Source organism: Notolepis coatsorum, assembly GCF_963971535.1.
Source record: "Notolepis coatsorum genome assembly, chromosome: 1".
NCBI lineage: Eukaryota > Metazoa > Chordata > Actinopteri > Aulopiformes > Paralepididae > Notolepis > Notolepis coatsorum.
In genome coordinates, this window is record NC_140165.1 from 54878872 (window position 1) to 54894247 (window position 15376).

The 15376-nt window shown below is 44.4% G+C and overlaps 2 protein-coding genes across 2 annotated transcripts in view; one reads left to right on the forward strand and one right to left on the reverse strand.

The window, feature by feature from the left end:
* Positions 1–4144: 4144 nt before the first annotated feature.
* Positions 4145–12461, reverse strand: LOC311233166 (nuclear receptor subfamily 4 group A member 2-like). Its single transcript, XM_084320058.1, has 6 exons — positions 11359–12461; positions 9565–9694; positions 9253–9413; positions 7405–7610; positions 5889–6067; positions 4145–5055 (listed from the first exon to the last, which is right to left on the reverse strand). The coding sequence occupies exons 1-6, from the start codon at positions 12247–12249 to the stop codon at positions 4799–4801; spliced, it is 1824 nt and encodes a 607-aa protein (XP_084176184.1). The 5' UTR covers positions 12250–12461; the 3' UTR covers positions 4145–4798.
* A 1084-nt stretch (positions 12462–13545) lies between these two features.
* Positions 13546–15376, forward strand: part of gpd2 (glycerol-3-phosphate dehydrogenase 2 (mitochondrial)) — a 94081-nt gene continuing 92250 nt past the window's right edge. The window contains exon 1 of the mRNA XM_084324639.1: positions 13546–13663. The gene's annotated coding sequence lies outside the window, so the exon portion shown is untranslated. The remainder of the gene's footprint in view (positions 13664–15376) is intronic.

Sequence of the window (15376 nt, forward strand, 5' to 3'; positions counted from 1 at the left end):
GCAAATGTTATGCCTACTGTATGTTCATTTTATACTATTTGCTATGAAGCACTTTGAGCTGCAATCCATGTATGAAAGGTGCTATATAAATAAAGTTATCATTATTATTATTATTATTATTATTATTATTATTATTATTATTATTATTATTATTATTATTATTATTATTATTATTATTATTATTATTATTATTATTATTATTATAATAACACTAGCTGGCCTAATACCACTAGCTGGCTCGACACAGCTCTGGAAAAAGTTAGCAATCAGCCAGTCTAGAAGTCTAGAATTGTGAAGAATCATTCATGTCTTTGTGCTGCTACTGTACCTATTCTCCTCTTAGTGGGGATGTCAAGAAAACACTGGCATATGCTTATCTGCTAATCCTGTTTGTAAGAGACTGTTCTGAGAAATGTCATGATGTCATGTATGTTGTGTTGTATAACTTGTATGTCATAAATGTCACTATGAATTGAAAATTGGGGACCCTGATGTAAACAAGACAAACGTCTTTCTCTGGTCTGCATCCCCTTAACAATTGTGTGTATTGAGCCGTACTGTATTGTACCCATTCTGCAATCTGTTAAATACAGTTTTCATTCATTCATTCATTCATTCATTCATTCATTCATTCATTCATTCATTCATTCATTCATTCATTCATTCATTCATTCATTCATTCATTCATTCATTCTCTGGTCATTCTCTCCTCTCTCACTACAGAGCTCTCCTCTCTCACTACAGAGCTAGGAAAGCAAGAGACTTCCTTGTGCGTGAGGACACCTCCGTCCCAACCTGTTCCTGTCCAGAGGATGACTGCGTGAGAACTCCAAGAGAACAAGCACGTTTACCAGTCACACCTCTTCTACCAGTCATACCACTTTTACCAGTCATACCACTTTTATCAGTCATACCCCTTCTAAGACCTGTGACATTAGACAACGCCTTACATGTACATCTGCTGGAGTCATATACCTCCTCTCATGCCCACGTGGGCTGCAATACATAGGACAAACAAACAGACCTGTAAAGACACGCATCATAGAACACAAGTGCTACACAGAGAAATTATGTTAGATCAGCCGTTGTTTTCATGAAGCCAGTCGCCCTGTCTCACCTGTCTCGGCCCTGTCTCACCTGTCTCGACTGTCTCACCTGTCTCGGCCCTGTCTCACCTGTCTCACCTGTCTCACCTGTCTCGCCTGTCTCACCTGTCTCGCCTGTCTCACCTGTCTCACCTGTCTCGCTTCATTCAACAGATTTCTAGAAGCCGTAGAGGGGCTGATGTTGACCAGTGAGAGAAATCGGTGGTTTTCAATGTATGTAATGTATATTGGGGGAGATGACCGCATCTAAAGGGGCCAGGTCAGAGAGGTCGAAATGTGCATGGTTTAGCAGAGGGTGGTGGAAGCAGCGGTTCAGAGGCAGGAGGCAGTCAGTGTTAGCAGCCAGCAGAATGTTTTGCATTCCAAGAACATCAACAAGCTGATACGAAGGCACAGGGCACAGGAGCAGAGCGATGGAGGTTTTGACAGTAATGAAACGTTTTGAAATGTGTGGTAAAGGTTAAAGCTGTTGTCATGGCAGCGGCACATAGTAACCAGGGGAGGGGCGAGGCCGTCGTTGCTATGACGGAGATCATATAAATCGAACAGTGGTTCCGGGTAAGGGCAGACTAGACTGAGACTAAGAATGACTGAGATCACACAGAAGAGAGGAAACCATCAGAGGCTCCCTCCTCTCATCACAGAGGGGGGGGGGGGGGGGGGAGGGGAAATGCCACATCATCATTAGCTTCGGCTAACACGAGGAGGGTTTTTGGCTCACGTAAGGCCTGAGCCACTATTGGACTGATAGCAATGACAATACAATTTGATAACATCTGATTATGAGGTTCTGTTTATTTAATAAACAACGCTCTTCCAAGAAAGGTATCATGCTGTCAAGGTGTCGAATTCTTACGGAGGGGGTGAATTATTATGGTTGCGGATTGCACTAACGGGGAAAGATAAGGATTGTACAGCCAGTATGTGAAAATGTCGGAGAATAAAATACACAAAGCAGAGGTCAGTGGATGGAGAGGATAACACAAGCCAAACAGACGAAGATGTGATACTGGCTGATTGATCAGAATCCAACACCAGAGACTGTTTACATCTGAATGTAAATGGGTTTTCTATATGAAGACCCTACATCCAGAGGGTCTTAATGAGGAGTTGTCTCTCTACAGACGGTTAACCGTGGTAGTGTGGTAGTGAAAGGTTAACCTTCCGTAGTGTGGTAGTGAAAGGGTTCATTTCCAACTGTCCAATTTTCAAACACTAGTGATGGTATTTCCCAGCGTGGCGGGCGGATGGCGTGGCTCTGGGATGGCGGTGATAAGGGGTTAAGCCTCCCTGAAGCCGCCTCAATGCAGACATCAAAGCCAAAGGTAAACCCTTAGAAGAATCCCCACGAGTTGGGCTCTTGAGATAAGATAAGTCAATATCCAGCTAAAGGGTCAAAAGAATTAAATAAAGAAGATAAAATAGAAAAAATTGAAATGTGTACAACATTAAAAGGGGGTGGATTTAAATGAATTGTCGAACGAACCTGTGACTATAGATGCTTTGACTGTTTGGGGAAATGATTTGAGTTGAGAGTGGCGGGGGTCGAAATTAGATAGATTTTCTTTTTTTATATACCAAAATCCAGAGGTGTAAATAATACTATTACACTATAATAAGTACTCTCTATTTCTCTCCTCTCACACACTCACTCACTCCCTCTTCTCTCTCTCTCTCTCTCTCTCTCTCTCTCGCCTCTCTCTCTCTCTCTCTCTCTCTCTCTCTCTCTCTCTCTCTCTCTCTCTCTCTCTCTCTCTCTCTCTCTCTCTCTCTCTCTCTCTCTCTCTCTCTCTCTCTCTCTCTCTCTCTCTCTCTCTCTCTCTCTCTCTCTCTCTCTCTCTCTCACACACACACACACAGACACTCACTCACCCTCACTCTCTCACTCTCTCGTTTGCGTGTGAAGAAAGCCCGTTCCTCGCTGGATTCCTACCTGCCAATCATAATCCGAGCCGTCAGAATCCTTTTGACATTTAACCAATACTATCGATCCATTTATCTCGGCGCAGCAGCATGCGTGACAAGCCGGTACATCAAACGACCTTCCCATTGATTTGCGGCCTATTATATCTTCTTGGGAGCATAATCGTTCTTATAAGACCTTTTACAGCCTATAAAATCAATTGCTTCTGCAGGACAGAGGGGGAAACATGTGGTACCGGAGAACAGCTGTGTGTCTCGCCTCGAAAAGCATGTTAAACTGAAAACTGTTGTCACTCAACCCACGGTACATGGCCCCTTCGACCGGGCAGTATAGGCTATTTTTCAAAGTTATATTTGTCCTACAATCTCTATTTTCTACTTTGCACTGGTCATGGGCATTATAGACCATTATAGCAATATTGCCATACAAATGTATACAGTACTTCTCCAGACAAATTTGTTGAATTTGAGGACCTCTCTCTCTCACTCACTCACTCACTCACTCACTCACTCACTCACTCACTCACTCACTCACTCACTCACTCACTCACTCACTCACTCACTCACACACACACACACACACACACACACACACACACACACACACACACACACACACACACACACACACACACACACACACACACACACACAACACACACGCACACGCACACGCACACACCCACACCCACACACACATGTAATTGGAACAGATTAGGCTGCACCGTATAGGCTATGATCATGTAATTTAGGCTATACTTGATGACCCGGATTTAGATCTGTATATTGAAAAGCAGAATTTAATCAGGATAGACGAGTTGAAAATAAGAGTCCCAGACATAGAGACCGCCCCCCCCCCCCCCCAGACACCATTAGCTCATATGCATATTTCCCAGCGAATATTCTTTTACTATAATTTTAATTACCTCAACGTGATAACAAATGGTAAGAAATCCTGTTTCATATTAAACAAAACACAAATCAACTAATTGGAAAGGAACAGATGGGCCCTCTCGATAACCGACAGACCTAATGGAATCAATGCTGAGCTCTGATTAATGCAACAAACTGATATGAAGAACAATATTGGTTATTTATAGCTTATAAGCGTGATTTTACAGCGATAACATCCACCATAACAGATTTAGGCCATTTGAACACTTTAGCCTATTCCCATGCCCAATAATAAATTAAAAGAGGAAAACAATCTAAACAAATGCAAAATTACAATGTTAGGCCATACACTTTGACATGATGTTGCTCCTTGAAACTAAATGACTTCACATTGTAGACTAAATGGTCATATATTATGAGAACGAAGTTTATTTAACCGATACTGACGTTGTAATATCTAACATATATGGCCTTAAACGCTGTTACCCCATCCAACCTTCCCTTATGTATACAATAATAGGCTAATCATTATAGCTTAACTAATATACAGGTACCCTAAACAAGATAGGAGACACTTAAATTGATACAGATCAAAAGAGAACTATTGAAGGCCATTAAACGTCATTCGTAAAAATAATTATAATAAAGATAAATGAATGCAGAACAGAATCTACATTATATTAGCCTATGATATCCCTCGTTAAATCCAATGCAGTTTGTAAGTAGCCTAGAATAGGGCTTTTTTTTATTTGATTAACTTCATGGAGGGGTCACATTTAACACGAAATATCAGGAATGTTATGAGGGGAAAACAGAAGTAGATTGACAATAACGGTGCTGAAAAATATGTCCAATATGCTGCGTGATGATGACACCTAAAACGGCAAGGTGTCGAGGAAGAGCTTGTCTATGATGGCGGGTGGTGGGACCAAGTCCTCCAGTTTCAAATAGAAGATCCGCTGCAGGCCTTGGATGCACAGTGTGCGAAGTTCAGGGAGTTTTTCCAAAAGTTTTGATAAATGGTTTGACCGGCAAGAATCTCCATCGTTAGAGTTCACGTTGTCCTTCAAGCACTTGACAACGGTGTTCTGTAGTTCCTCCACTCTCCTCGGCTCCTTGAGTCCGTGTCTCTCTGCAAGTGCACAACATTCAAGTTCAAGTTTCAAGTTGTGTTTTATTTGTCACATATAATGTACATTAGAACTAGAGACTCACATCACTGGACTCTCATCACTGGACTATCTTGTGTTTGTACTTTTTATATTATATTGTATTTGTATCTATACTTTAAGTGTATCTATAGTGTATATAGATACTGGACCGTATAGTACTGTGAAGCTATGCATCCCCCACCCTGTATCCCCCCCCCATGCTTTGACACCCGAATTTCCCCAAGGGGATCAATAAAGGATCATCTTATCTTATCTTACATTACAGTGAAATGCTTGGTTCTGTAGGATTCCCCTGAGAGTGTGCTTCATACAGTAAAAAGGAAAAAGAATAAAGGCCAGACACTATACAAAATATGTAGACAAACTAAAGTACAACCTAAAGTACAACCTAAAGTACAACGTGAAGTACAAAATGCAAACAATAAAGTACAAATGCAAGCTTTTTAAAATGCAGAAATGCAAAAACGAGGTAGGGATGTTGTGCAAATATTTTTGTAATAAATAGATAAAACATATGGTTAAACGTGAGTGTTTAAAGTGAGTGTGTGCCTGTGGATGTGCGTGCAGTGAATGTAGATGGATGGGTTCGGGATTAACCCTTTCACTACCCACTACAGAAGGTTAACCCTTTCACTACCACACTAGACAGTTAGCCGTCTGTATAGTGTGATAGTGAAAGGTTAACCTTCTGCAGTGTGGTAGTGAAAGGGTTAATATACCATCATGAACAACAACAGGAATAGACTAATGATAGGCCTGACGACAGAGGTTACGTGACATGTCAACAACGTACCCGTGATGAGCGCGAGGGTGGCTACGCAGGAGAACGTCGGGACGTCTAAATCCATCCTCTGAAGACTCGCAGAGAACTCGACGATGCTGTCGATCCACTCTCCAAAGCCGCGCAGACACTGCAGCCGGTGCCACACGGATCCGGTGCAGAACACAAGCTTCCCCTCCTCTGGGTTGGATCTGAGACGGACAAGATCACATTGAATAAGGCGTTAAAAAGAATCGCATAAACCGTCCGACACTTGTATGCTGCTCAAAGGTCTAATATTGACCATCGCATTTTTGGGTATATCCATCTTATGCTTGAAATATATTATATATTATTGTAGATTAAGCCTAGATATATTTTATTCCACTGTTTATAAACATTATAAACATTAACACCTTTTTGTGTACTTTAGTTGTATATTGTATATTTTGTATAGTGTTGGGTCTGTATTCTTTTACTTTTTACTGTATGAAGCACAACCTCAGGGCGCTCATACAGAACCAATCCTTTCACTGTACTGTACCTTACACGTGACATTGACAAATAAAACAAAACTCGAACTTGAAATTGTAGTGCGTTTGCTGAAGAGGGCGAGAAAGATCATGGCCGACCCCTCCCCCCCCCCGGACACAGCCTCTTCACCCTGCTCCCCTCTGGACCCCTCCCACCCCGGACACAGCCTCTTCACCCTGCTCCCCTCTGGACCCCTCCCACCCCGGACACAGCCTCTTCACCCTGCTCCCCTCTGGACCCCTCCCACCCCGGACACAGCCTCTTCACCCTGCTCCCCTCTGGACCCCTCCCACCCCGGACACAGCCTCTTCACCCTGCTCCCCTCTGGACCCCTCCCACCCCGGACACAGCCTCTTCACCCTGCTCCCCTCTGGACCCCTCCCACCCCGGACACAGCCTCTTCACCCTGCTCCCCTCTGGACCCCTCCCACCCCGGACACAGCCTCTTCACCCTGCTCCCCTCTGGACCCCTCCCACCCCGGACACAGCCTCTTCACCCTGCTCCCCTCTGGACCCCTCCCACCCCGGACACAGCCTCTTCACCCTGCTCCCCTCGGGGAGAAGGCTGCGGATCCCAAAGGCTGTGAAAGCTCGTCATAGACTAAGTTTCTTCCCCTCAGCCGCCAGGCTGATCAATGCCTCAGGACCCCCCCCCCCCCCCCCCCCCCCCTCCGCCCCCCAAGTGACACTGGCACAATAATATCAATGACACTGGAAAGAATTCTGCACTGGGACTGACCTGGAACTCTGCACTGCACTTTACACAATTTGTTTATATATATATACTTATTCAAATGATAAATCCTGCACTGCACTGTCTTTGTCCTGTGTCTTGTTGTTATGTGAAAAGAAAATGTATGGAAAAATGCATACACTGTATCGCTGTGACAATTACCAATGTGGTTACACATTATGGCTTAATGAAGGAATCTGAATCTGAATCTGCATCTGAAATACGGCCAAACCCGGACTGTGCCTTTAATTAAAGCAGGGACGTCTATAGACCGTCGTCTACCTGTATGACAGTCGCAGGACGAAGAGCTCCAGGAACGCGGAGTAGAAGAGGAGGTCCTGGTCGTGCTTGGGGAGGTCGGTGAAGCCCGGAATCTTCTGCGCCCAGCCGCGGATGACCTCCATAGATCCGATCAGGAGGTCGTAGAACTGCCTGACGTGCTCCGCGTCGTCTCCCTGCTGCAGCGGGCTGCCAGGGCGTGTCTGAAACTGGGACAGGTTTCCGTTATGTTCACGTGGTCGTGGACAGGACCACCATATAGGGCAATGAATGCACTAGTTATTTAAATAGTTATTCTTAAAAAATTCTCGACTTTAAAATGTACACTTTAAAAAATTTATGTTTTTTCACAGGAAATTCACTGTATTATTTTACAGATTACTTTTGTTTTTCTACTTTAAGTGTAAATTCCATAAAAATACAGTAAATTAACTTTTATCAAAATATTAACCATTAAATAAAGGTTGTAATCTGTAAATTTACGTATTTGATTTTACTGTAATTTGACGCCAGCCATTTGTGCCAGACATTTACCGTTTTCTTGCAGCTTTTTTTCTTACAGTGATTACACTTATATATTTATATCACCGCATATATATTATACCCATATTTGTCTGAATGTAACTGTATATAACCCCTCATATACTTGCTTGTACATGCACCTGCACATAACCCTTAGCTCTGTATGATAGCATATACTATAATGCTGTATACCATATATATATATATATATATTTATTCTCACCGCATATATATTCTCTGTCTGTACTTATACCTGCAGTGCACATAGTCCCTTACTATATCTATATCTGTTAGGGGTGTAAAAGTACACGTATCCGTACCGAACCTAACCGTTTCAGTGTGTACCGTACCGTACCGAACGGCTGTGTAGTGTACCGAACTAATACAACGGTATGTTAACCACTAACGACCGCCCACCGGGGGCTGTTTTTTTTCACAATCTAATATAATTATTATAATTTTTTTTAACATTTTTTACAATTTTTTTTTTTACAATTTTTTTTGTCGATTATTAATTTCAATATAGAATATTTGTTGACAGCCCTATAAGCAGGGGTGCAGTCGTAATATCAGAACTGCCTGGATGCCACGTGCACGCGCGCTCCCGCGCACGCACGTGCGCACGCATACATGTTCCCTCGCGTGTGCACAGACCAGCTCAAGCAAACCCCCCACAGGGCTTGTATTTTGGTCATGCACTTCTCTTTCTTTGTTATGCTATGCAAAGACTAGGTGATAAGTGCCGGGTACTTGGCGCACGGCGCGACAGGGGCGCACTTCTGCTCAGCGAACTGCTAGGATGGCGTGGTGCATCACTGCCTATAAGTCCAATTAGTTACTGCACACTACATCACCCCTGAGTGGAACATGGAAAGCCAAACTTTCCCCCACTGTACCGAAAACCTGTACCGAACCTTGACTTCAAAACCGAGGTACGTACCGTACCGTGGTTTTTGTGTACCGTTACACCCCTAATATCTGCTCTTACTAGTTACACTGCTGGCCAGCTGTCACTATTTATATAATACACTCTGTACAGCTACATCTGATTAGCACTACTAATTTGTATATTTTGTACCCACTTTAACCACCTGTACATTGTATATTGCTGTTGCACTTTACTGCTACATTTGTATTCTGGTTGGATGCCAAACTTATTTTTGTTGTACTGTACTGGTGCTATATAATGACAATAATGACAATACATTTAATTTTGTATCTAATCTAATTAATCTAATAAACGCATGGGTGTCAGATGTTTTTACACGGATAATGGTGGCATGCCTTCTGGAATTGTCTCTATATACAATCGAGAATCCAGGCGCTTACTTTGGAGTAGTCCAGACGAGAGGGAGAAGGGTTCGACTCCACGTGCGCCCTAACAAGTGCACTCGTGAGTGTGCCGACGGGTGACGGCGAATCTGGGGTTGGAGTCTTGGGTTTGGAGGGTAACCGGCCTCGTCGACCCTTCAACCCGTCTGTCCTGACCACTGAAGCACAAATACGAGGTGGGGGGGAAACTTGTTTAGATTGGCTTCGACGTTGGTCACTTGCATGCTGCACGCTGTCTCGGCCCGTGCGTAAAATAAAACTGTGTGTAATGATGAGAGATCCAGACGAAACGGGAGTATGTGATCTTACCCTCTTTGACCATCCCCACCGCGAGGCACTTCTGGAAGCGACAGTACTGGCAGCGGTTCCGCCGGCGCTTGTCAACAGGGCAGTTCTTGGCAGCTAAGCACACATACTTGGCGTTTTTCTGGACCGTGCGCTGAGGAGAGAATATTCAAGTTCAGGTTTTGTTTTATTAATTGTCACATATACGGTACAATACATTACAGTGACATTCTTGGTTCTGTATATGAGCCCCCTGAGAATGTGCTTCATACAGTAAAAAGTCAAAAGAATAAAGTCCAAACACATGTACAATACAATATACAAACTAAAGTACAAAATTAAGTACAAAATGCAAACAACGAGGTACAGAATGCAAACTTTTTTTTAAATGCTAAATGCTAAAATTAGGTAGGGGTGTAGTGCACATTTTGTAATAAACAAGATATAAATATGGTGTTAAAAATAGGATCAGCACTTTCCCTTATCTATCCTTTCACATTCCCACGGCTTGGTTATTTGACGAGGAAATACCATCTAATTGGTAAATCGTTGTACATGATCTGGTATCAATTGTCCAAACAAAGTCAAAATGAACAGTCGAATGTATTTGTTAGCCGCTTTCACACAAACAGCTTGATACAAAGTGCATAACGGATACAAATATATGAAACTAAGAATATGTTATTAGACCAGATAAATTATGCAAAGAGGTCAAACCAAGCCCATGTGTAAACCAAGCATGCAGGTGTGCTGTGCAGCAGTGGGCTAAATGGATACTTGGGCATATTATGGATACTTACAACTTTCGTCACTTTGAGTTCCTGCCTCTGATGCTCGTCTTTGACTCTATCTATCTCATAACTTTCCCCACCTTGCGAAATGCAAGAAAATGTATATAGCAGCAAACTGCCGTCTGCGCATCCTGGACGAATTTGCAGTTGTAACACATTCTGTGGGGCGGACGGACCAGACAATGGGTAAATACAGGGCTGTGGCTACTCATAATTTGGAGAGCCTCTAGGGGGGGGGGGTGTCCCCGTGGCTGTGCCCCGTTGTCAGAATAATTACAAAGGAAACGTTTTTCATTCATGGCACGACCGTCACCGTGGCCAATTTCCCTGGACATGCATGTTGCCCAACTAGAGGGAAATGTGCAACTGAAGCCCGGTGCCCAATCCAAGTGCCATGTGGCTTGGCTCAGTGTTTTTATTTTTCTATACAATACAACATTCTATTGCAGAGCCATTTGTTCCTCATACCCATACACTCACACATTCACACACCAACGGCAGAGGCAGCAAGGTGCCGACCTGCTCATCGGGAGCAATTGGGGGTTAAGTGTCTTGCTCAAGGACACTTCGACATGCTGCCCGGGAGGAGCGGGAATCGAACCGGGAACCTCCGAATTACCAGACGACTGCTCTACCTCCCGAGCCACTGTTGCCGCCTATAGCTATTGCTATTTGCATGGTTTCTGTGAAAATAAAATAAAATCTTTATCTTGTTAAAATTCCGAAGCATTTCCGCGACGTTTACATGACATGGTCACATGGATGGAATTGTTGACGAATCAAATCCAAAAGAGCTAGGGACGAACGGCGTTGATTGATTGATTGATTGAACATTTTATTAACAGATTAAAATGCTCAATAAACACAATTGTTAAGGAAATGCAGACCAGAGAAAGACTTTCGTCTTGTTTACACCATGCTGTCCCCCATTTTCAATTCATCATGACATACAGATATAGACAGTATAGCTACATCTAGACATTTATGACATACCAGATTTACAAATACAGTACTGTGCCATGCCTACCTTGAAGAAACCTTTGCAGCCTTCGCAGGTGCGCACTCCGTAGTGTTGGCAGGCGGCGTTGTCCCCGCAGACCGCGCACAGCCCCTCCGTGTCCAGCGGGCCTCGGCCGGGGGGCGACGGAGCCTGGTGGTCCATATAGTGGAGGGAGTGGGGGAACCTGGCGAGCCCCGCGGGGCCCCAAACCCCGGGGCTCTCCTGCGGCTGGTGCGAGACATCCAGGTTCATTGATACGTGGAGGGAGCCGTCGAATTTCATCTGGCAAGCTGACAAACCCGGGCTTCCGTGCGCGGTGTGTTTGAGGGAAAACAAGGACAGCCTGGATAACGCGCTTTTCCTGTGCGCCGCCGCCAAATAGTCCTGCCGGAGACTGTACAGAGAGCCAGAATCATCCCACATGTGTCCGGGAGGAGGACTCTGAAAACCCGAGGTGATCGGCGTGATGTGTGACGATGGAGACTTGTAGTAAACGGACCCGGGGGACGGGAGCTGCTCGTCGGGCTGCAGCTGTGGATGATGCGCGCTCGCCTGGTGGTACCCGCGCGGCGCCGGCATGTCCTCCACTTTGACGCACGACATGTGGTCCCCCTGCACGGGCATCTGGAACAGACAGGGGGGCTTCGCGTCGTAGCCGCCGCCGGGGCTGTAAGTGTCCACCACCAGAGCGCCGAACCCGGGGACCGAGGTGGTGGCAGAGGTCTCGCTGTTGGCCAGGTCCATGCTGAACTTCACAAACTCGGGTGTGAGGAAGTCACAGCTGCCCTCTCCTCCTCCGCCGGAGCCCTGCTGCTGGGGAGCGGGACAGGCGGCTCCTTGAGGAGACGAGCCGCACTGGGTTTGGACGCAGGGCATAGTCACTGCAATCAGACAGGGACATACAGTGTACACTTCCATGAATCGATCTCGTCGCGATCAAGGGACAGTCCAGTCAATCGCAGAAGCATGTGTGCCTTGCAGATTAGAATGCGTGCATACAAGTGCATGTAGCTCTTCTTCTGTGCGACACCAGCATCAGCGCAACATGGCAACATCTCGAGCTGCGGTGCAAAACCACATAACCCGGGAGTTAAATTCATATATTACATATAAGCTGCCTTTTTGGGGAGTGAATGTCCACTGCCACTGTGGTTTTGCCTATGGAAAACCAAAGTTCAAACGGTCATATCAGAAATTGTGTAGCCCATGCACGAAAACAGCTGGACAGTATAAACCGATAGTCTTATCGAGCTATACATGCATGCTATTCCATGTCATTATAGATTATTTTAATAATTTAGGAATAATAAATCGACTTAAAAGCAACATGTACAATACCTTGTTGTATTTTCCTCCGGTGCTTTAAACACGGATAAATAATCCCATATTCTATGTGTTGTTGCTCGCGTCAAGCGGCAGGTGCGATGGAGGAGTCCAGTGAGGACGGAGGGCGCAGAGCAAGTGACACTCAGCTCGCTCACTTGCTGGCAGAGAGCTGCCTGCCACCACTGATGCTGATGCTGACAACAATGTGCTTTTGTTTACGTGATGATGAGCTCTCGGAACTCTTGCCCCACGTGGTGCCATAATTTATTACGCATGGCACAACAACAACGGCTCGTTATGATTTGGAAATGCTCGATATTTTCCTAATTATGATCATTTAATTTGGCTCATGCAATTTCTTCGGATATTTTTAATGGTACAATAATTTTAAAAGTACTCTTAAGATATTTGTATAACTATAAAGTGTAAATGCAGCGATAGGGGGACTATTAGATATCAAATAGGCCTACACACAATTAGGCTAGCTACAGGTATGGTAACCGGTATAGATAGTTATTTAACTTTTTACGATTTTGTTTTCTTGTACAAAGTTGTGGGCAGACATGGTATATAGCCTATCAAATATATTTGACCACTAAAACGGGCAATACTGGTAGAGTAAATCGCAAATCACTTTTATATCCAATATGTTGATGTCGCAAGCCAAACAAATTAAAATAAGAAAAAATAATAAGTAAACACATTGGATATTGGCACTTTATGCATTACGCACTGGGCTACCAATAACCAGAAGGATGGATGAGGAATTATTGCGCAACACTGACCTCCCCGTACGTCATCACGATACGACCGCCTTCTAAAATCTGATTGGATAAGCGTGGAAATCCCGCGGCTCCATTGGCGCTGGGTTGTGTAGCTCAGTACGTGCTGGCTTCCGGGTTGTTGCTGTCAAACGGAGAAGGACCTACGAGTTACCGAGCGATGTCCTTAGTTGACGCCCTGCATCATCCTGCGTAAATAATATCCTCCGAACCGAGAAAACCCTGTAAGTCAAAGCCTTTTAACATCTTTATTCTGTCACTCGATGATCATTGTGACATGTCTAGCAGCGTTTGGTGACGTGATTAACCCGTGAGTACCCGGCAGCAGTGAGACATCTCTACGACTTGACAGCTACTGCTCAGACGACAACATGTCAACCTACTGTTTTTTATCAGGGTTGTCTACATCCGTACAATAGATAAGATAACATATGTATCCCGTAGGTTCGTTTATTTCCTCTTGTATTTCCTACACGAGTGTTTATGTGGGCAAAAGCCTATGGGGGTTTCCTCATGAACACTAAGCCGGTGATTGATTGATTGAAAACTTTATTAACAGATTGCAGAATGGGTACAGTACAGTACAGCTCAATACATACAATTGTTAAGGGGATGCAGACCAGAGAAAGACTTTCGTCTTGTTTACATCAGGGTCCCCCATTTGGCGTGACATTCATTCCACTCGTTGTGTTTTCTGAGTATATAATGTAAGCATCCCCCCCCTGTTTGTGATAAGAGTCCCGATATTGGCATTTCATGACCTGTTGTTGTGATAATGGTATCAGGATTTCCTTATCAGTTCACACATGCTCGCATTGTGTGGTTTCATTCGTGGCCTCGTTTAGTGAGACCTCTTGTCTTGACATTTGACCACACAGGACTCCACTTCCACCCTCCGAGCTTAAGATAAAAATAAAAGTCTTGTCATAGGAATGAGGTTCGTTGCCTTTCAAGATCCAAGATCACATTTACAACACCCCTTCTTGGGAGTGTGTGTGTGTGTGTGTGTGTGTGTGTGTGTGTGTGTGTGTGTGTGTGTGTGTGTGTGTGTGTGTGTGTGTGTGTGTGTGTGTGTGTGTGTGTGCGCTCGCGCGCGTGTGTGGGGGGCTCCCCACACGGTCAAGCCAAAGAGCATCCCAGTGTCGTCTTGTGTGTGGGTGTTTCTCACCCCCCCCCCCCAGTTTATTTCCCTCAGCAGGTGTGGAAATTCAAACCCACAATATTCTCTCAACGCAAGCTATAGCTCCTCTAGCCATTACATTAGCCTACACAGCTCACATTGTATGGCGATTTACACAGCCATACTAGTTTAGTAACTAATGCACTTTGGAGAATATCATCTAATCTTGTCCATTTGGTTACAGTATATGCCGATGTCAAGTTAGACCGCGCTCTCAAGATACGACACTGGGTGCTGAAATCCCATTAAGTAATATTGCAAGCTATAACACTGAAGAAGGAATACATATTTCCGAAACATGTTTGTTTCAGGCTGCCATTAAATTTTGAACCTGAGAGTGCTGGTCTGGTTACAGTATATGCCTAAATGACCACTTGTTTGGACAGACTCAGTTCGACACACACAAGGACACAAAAATCCAATCAATGTCACCAGTGGCCACATTCAAACTCATTTACTCTCAATAACTGCCAATGTGTGCAAAACGGTTCAGAGTTTTTGGATGTGTGTGAGATTCTGTGCAAAATAAATCAGCATTGTTTTTTTGGTGAAGTGCACCTTTCTTTTTTAAAGATTAATTTTTTGGCATTTTCTTTTTATCGCTTTATTGCTACTGGGCAGTCCAGTAGAGAGAGACAGAGGAGGAATGGGAGACAGAGTGGGGGGAAGACATTCGGCAAATAACGACGGGTTCGGGAGTCGAACCCCGGTCGGCCGTGTCGCGGCTGAGCGCGCTATGTGGTTCGCCACTGGGACG

Coding starts and splice junctions, on each gene's coding strand:
- LOC311233166 (XM_084320058.1), bottom strand. CDS start 12,249: ATGGAAGTGTACACTGTATGTCCCTGTCTGATTGCAGTGACTATGCCC. Junction 9,414..9,564: donor GGTGGGGATGGTCAAAGAGG/GTAAGATCACAT, acceptor TTTGTGCTTCAG/TGGTCAGGACAGACGGGTTG. Junction 5,056..5,888: donor CACCCTCGCGCTCATCACGG/GTACGTTGTTGA, acceptor GTGCACTTGCAG/AGAGACACGGACTCAAGGAG.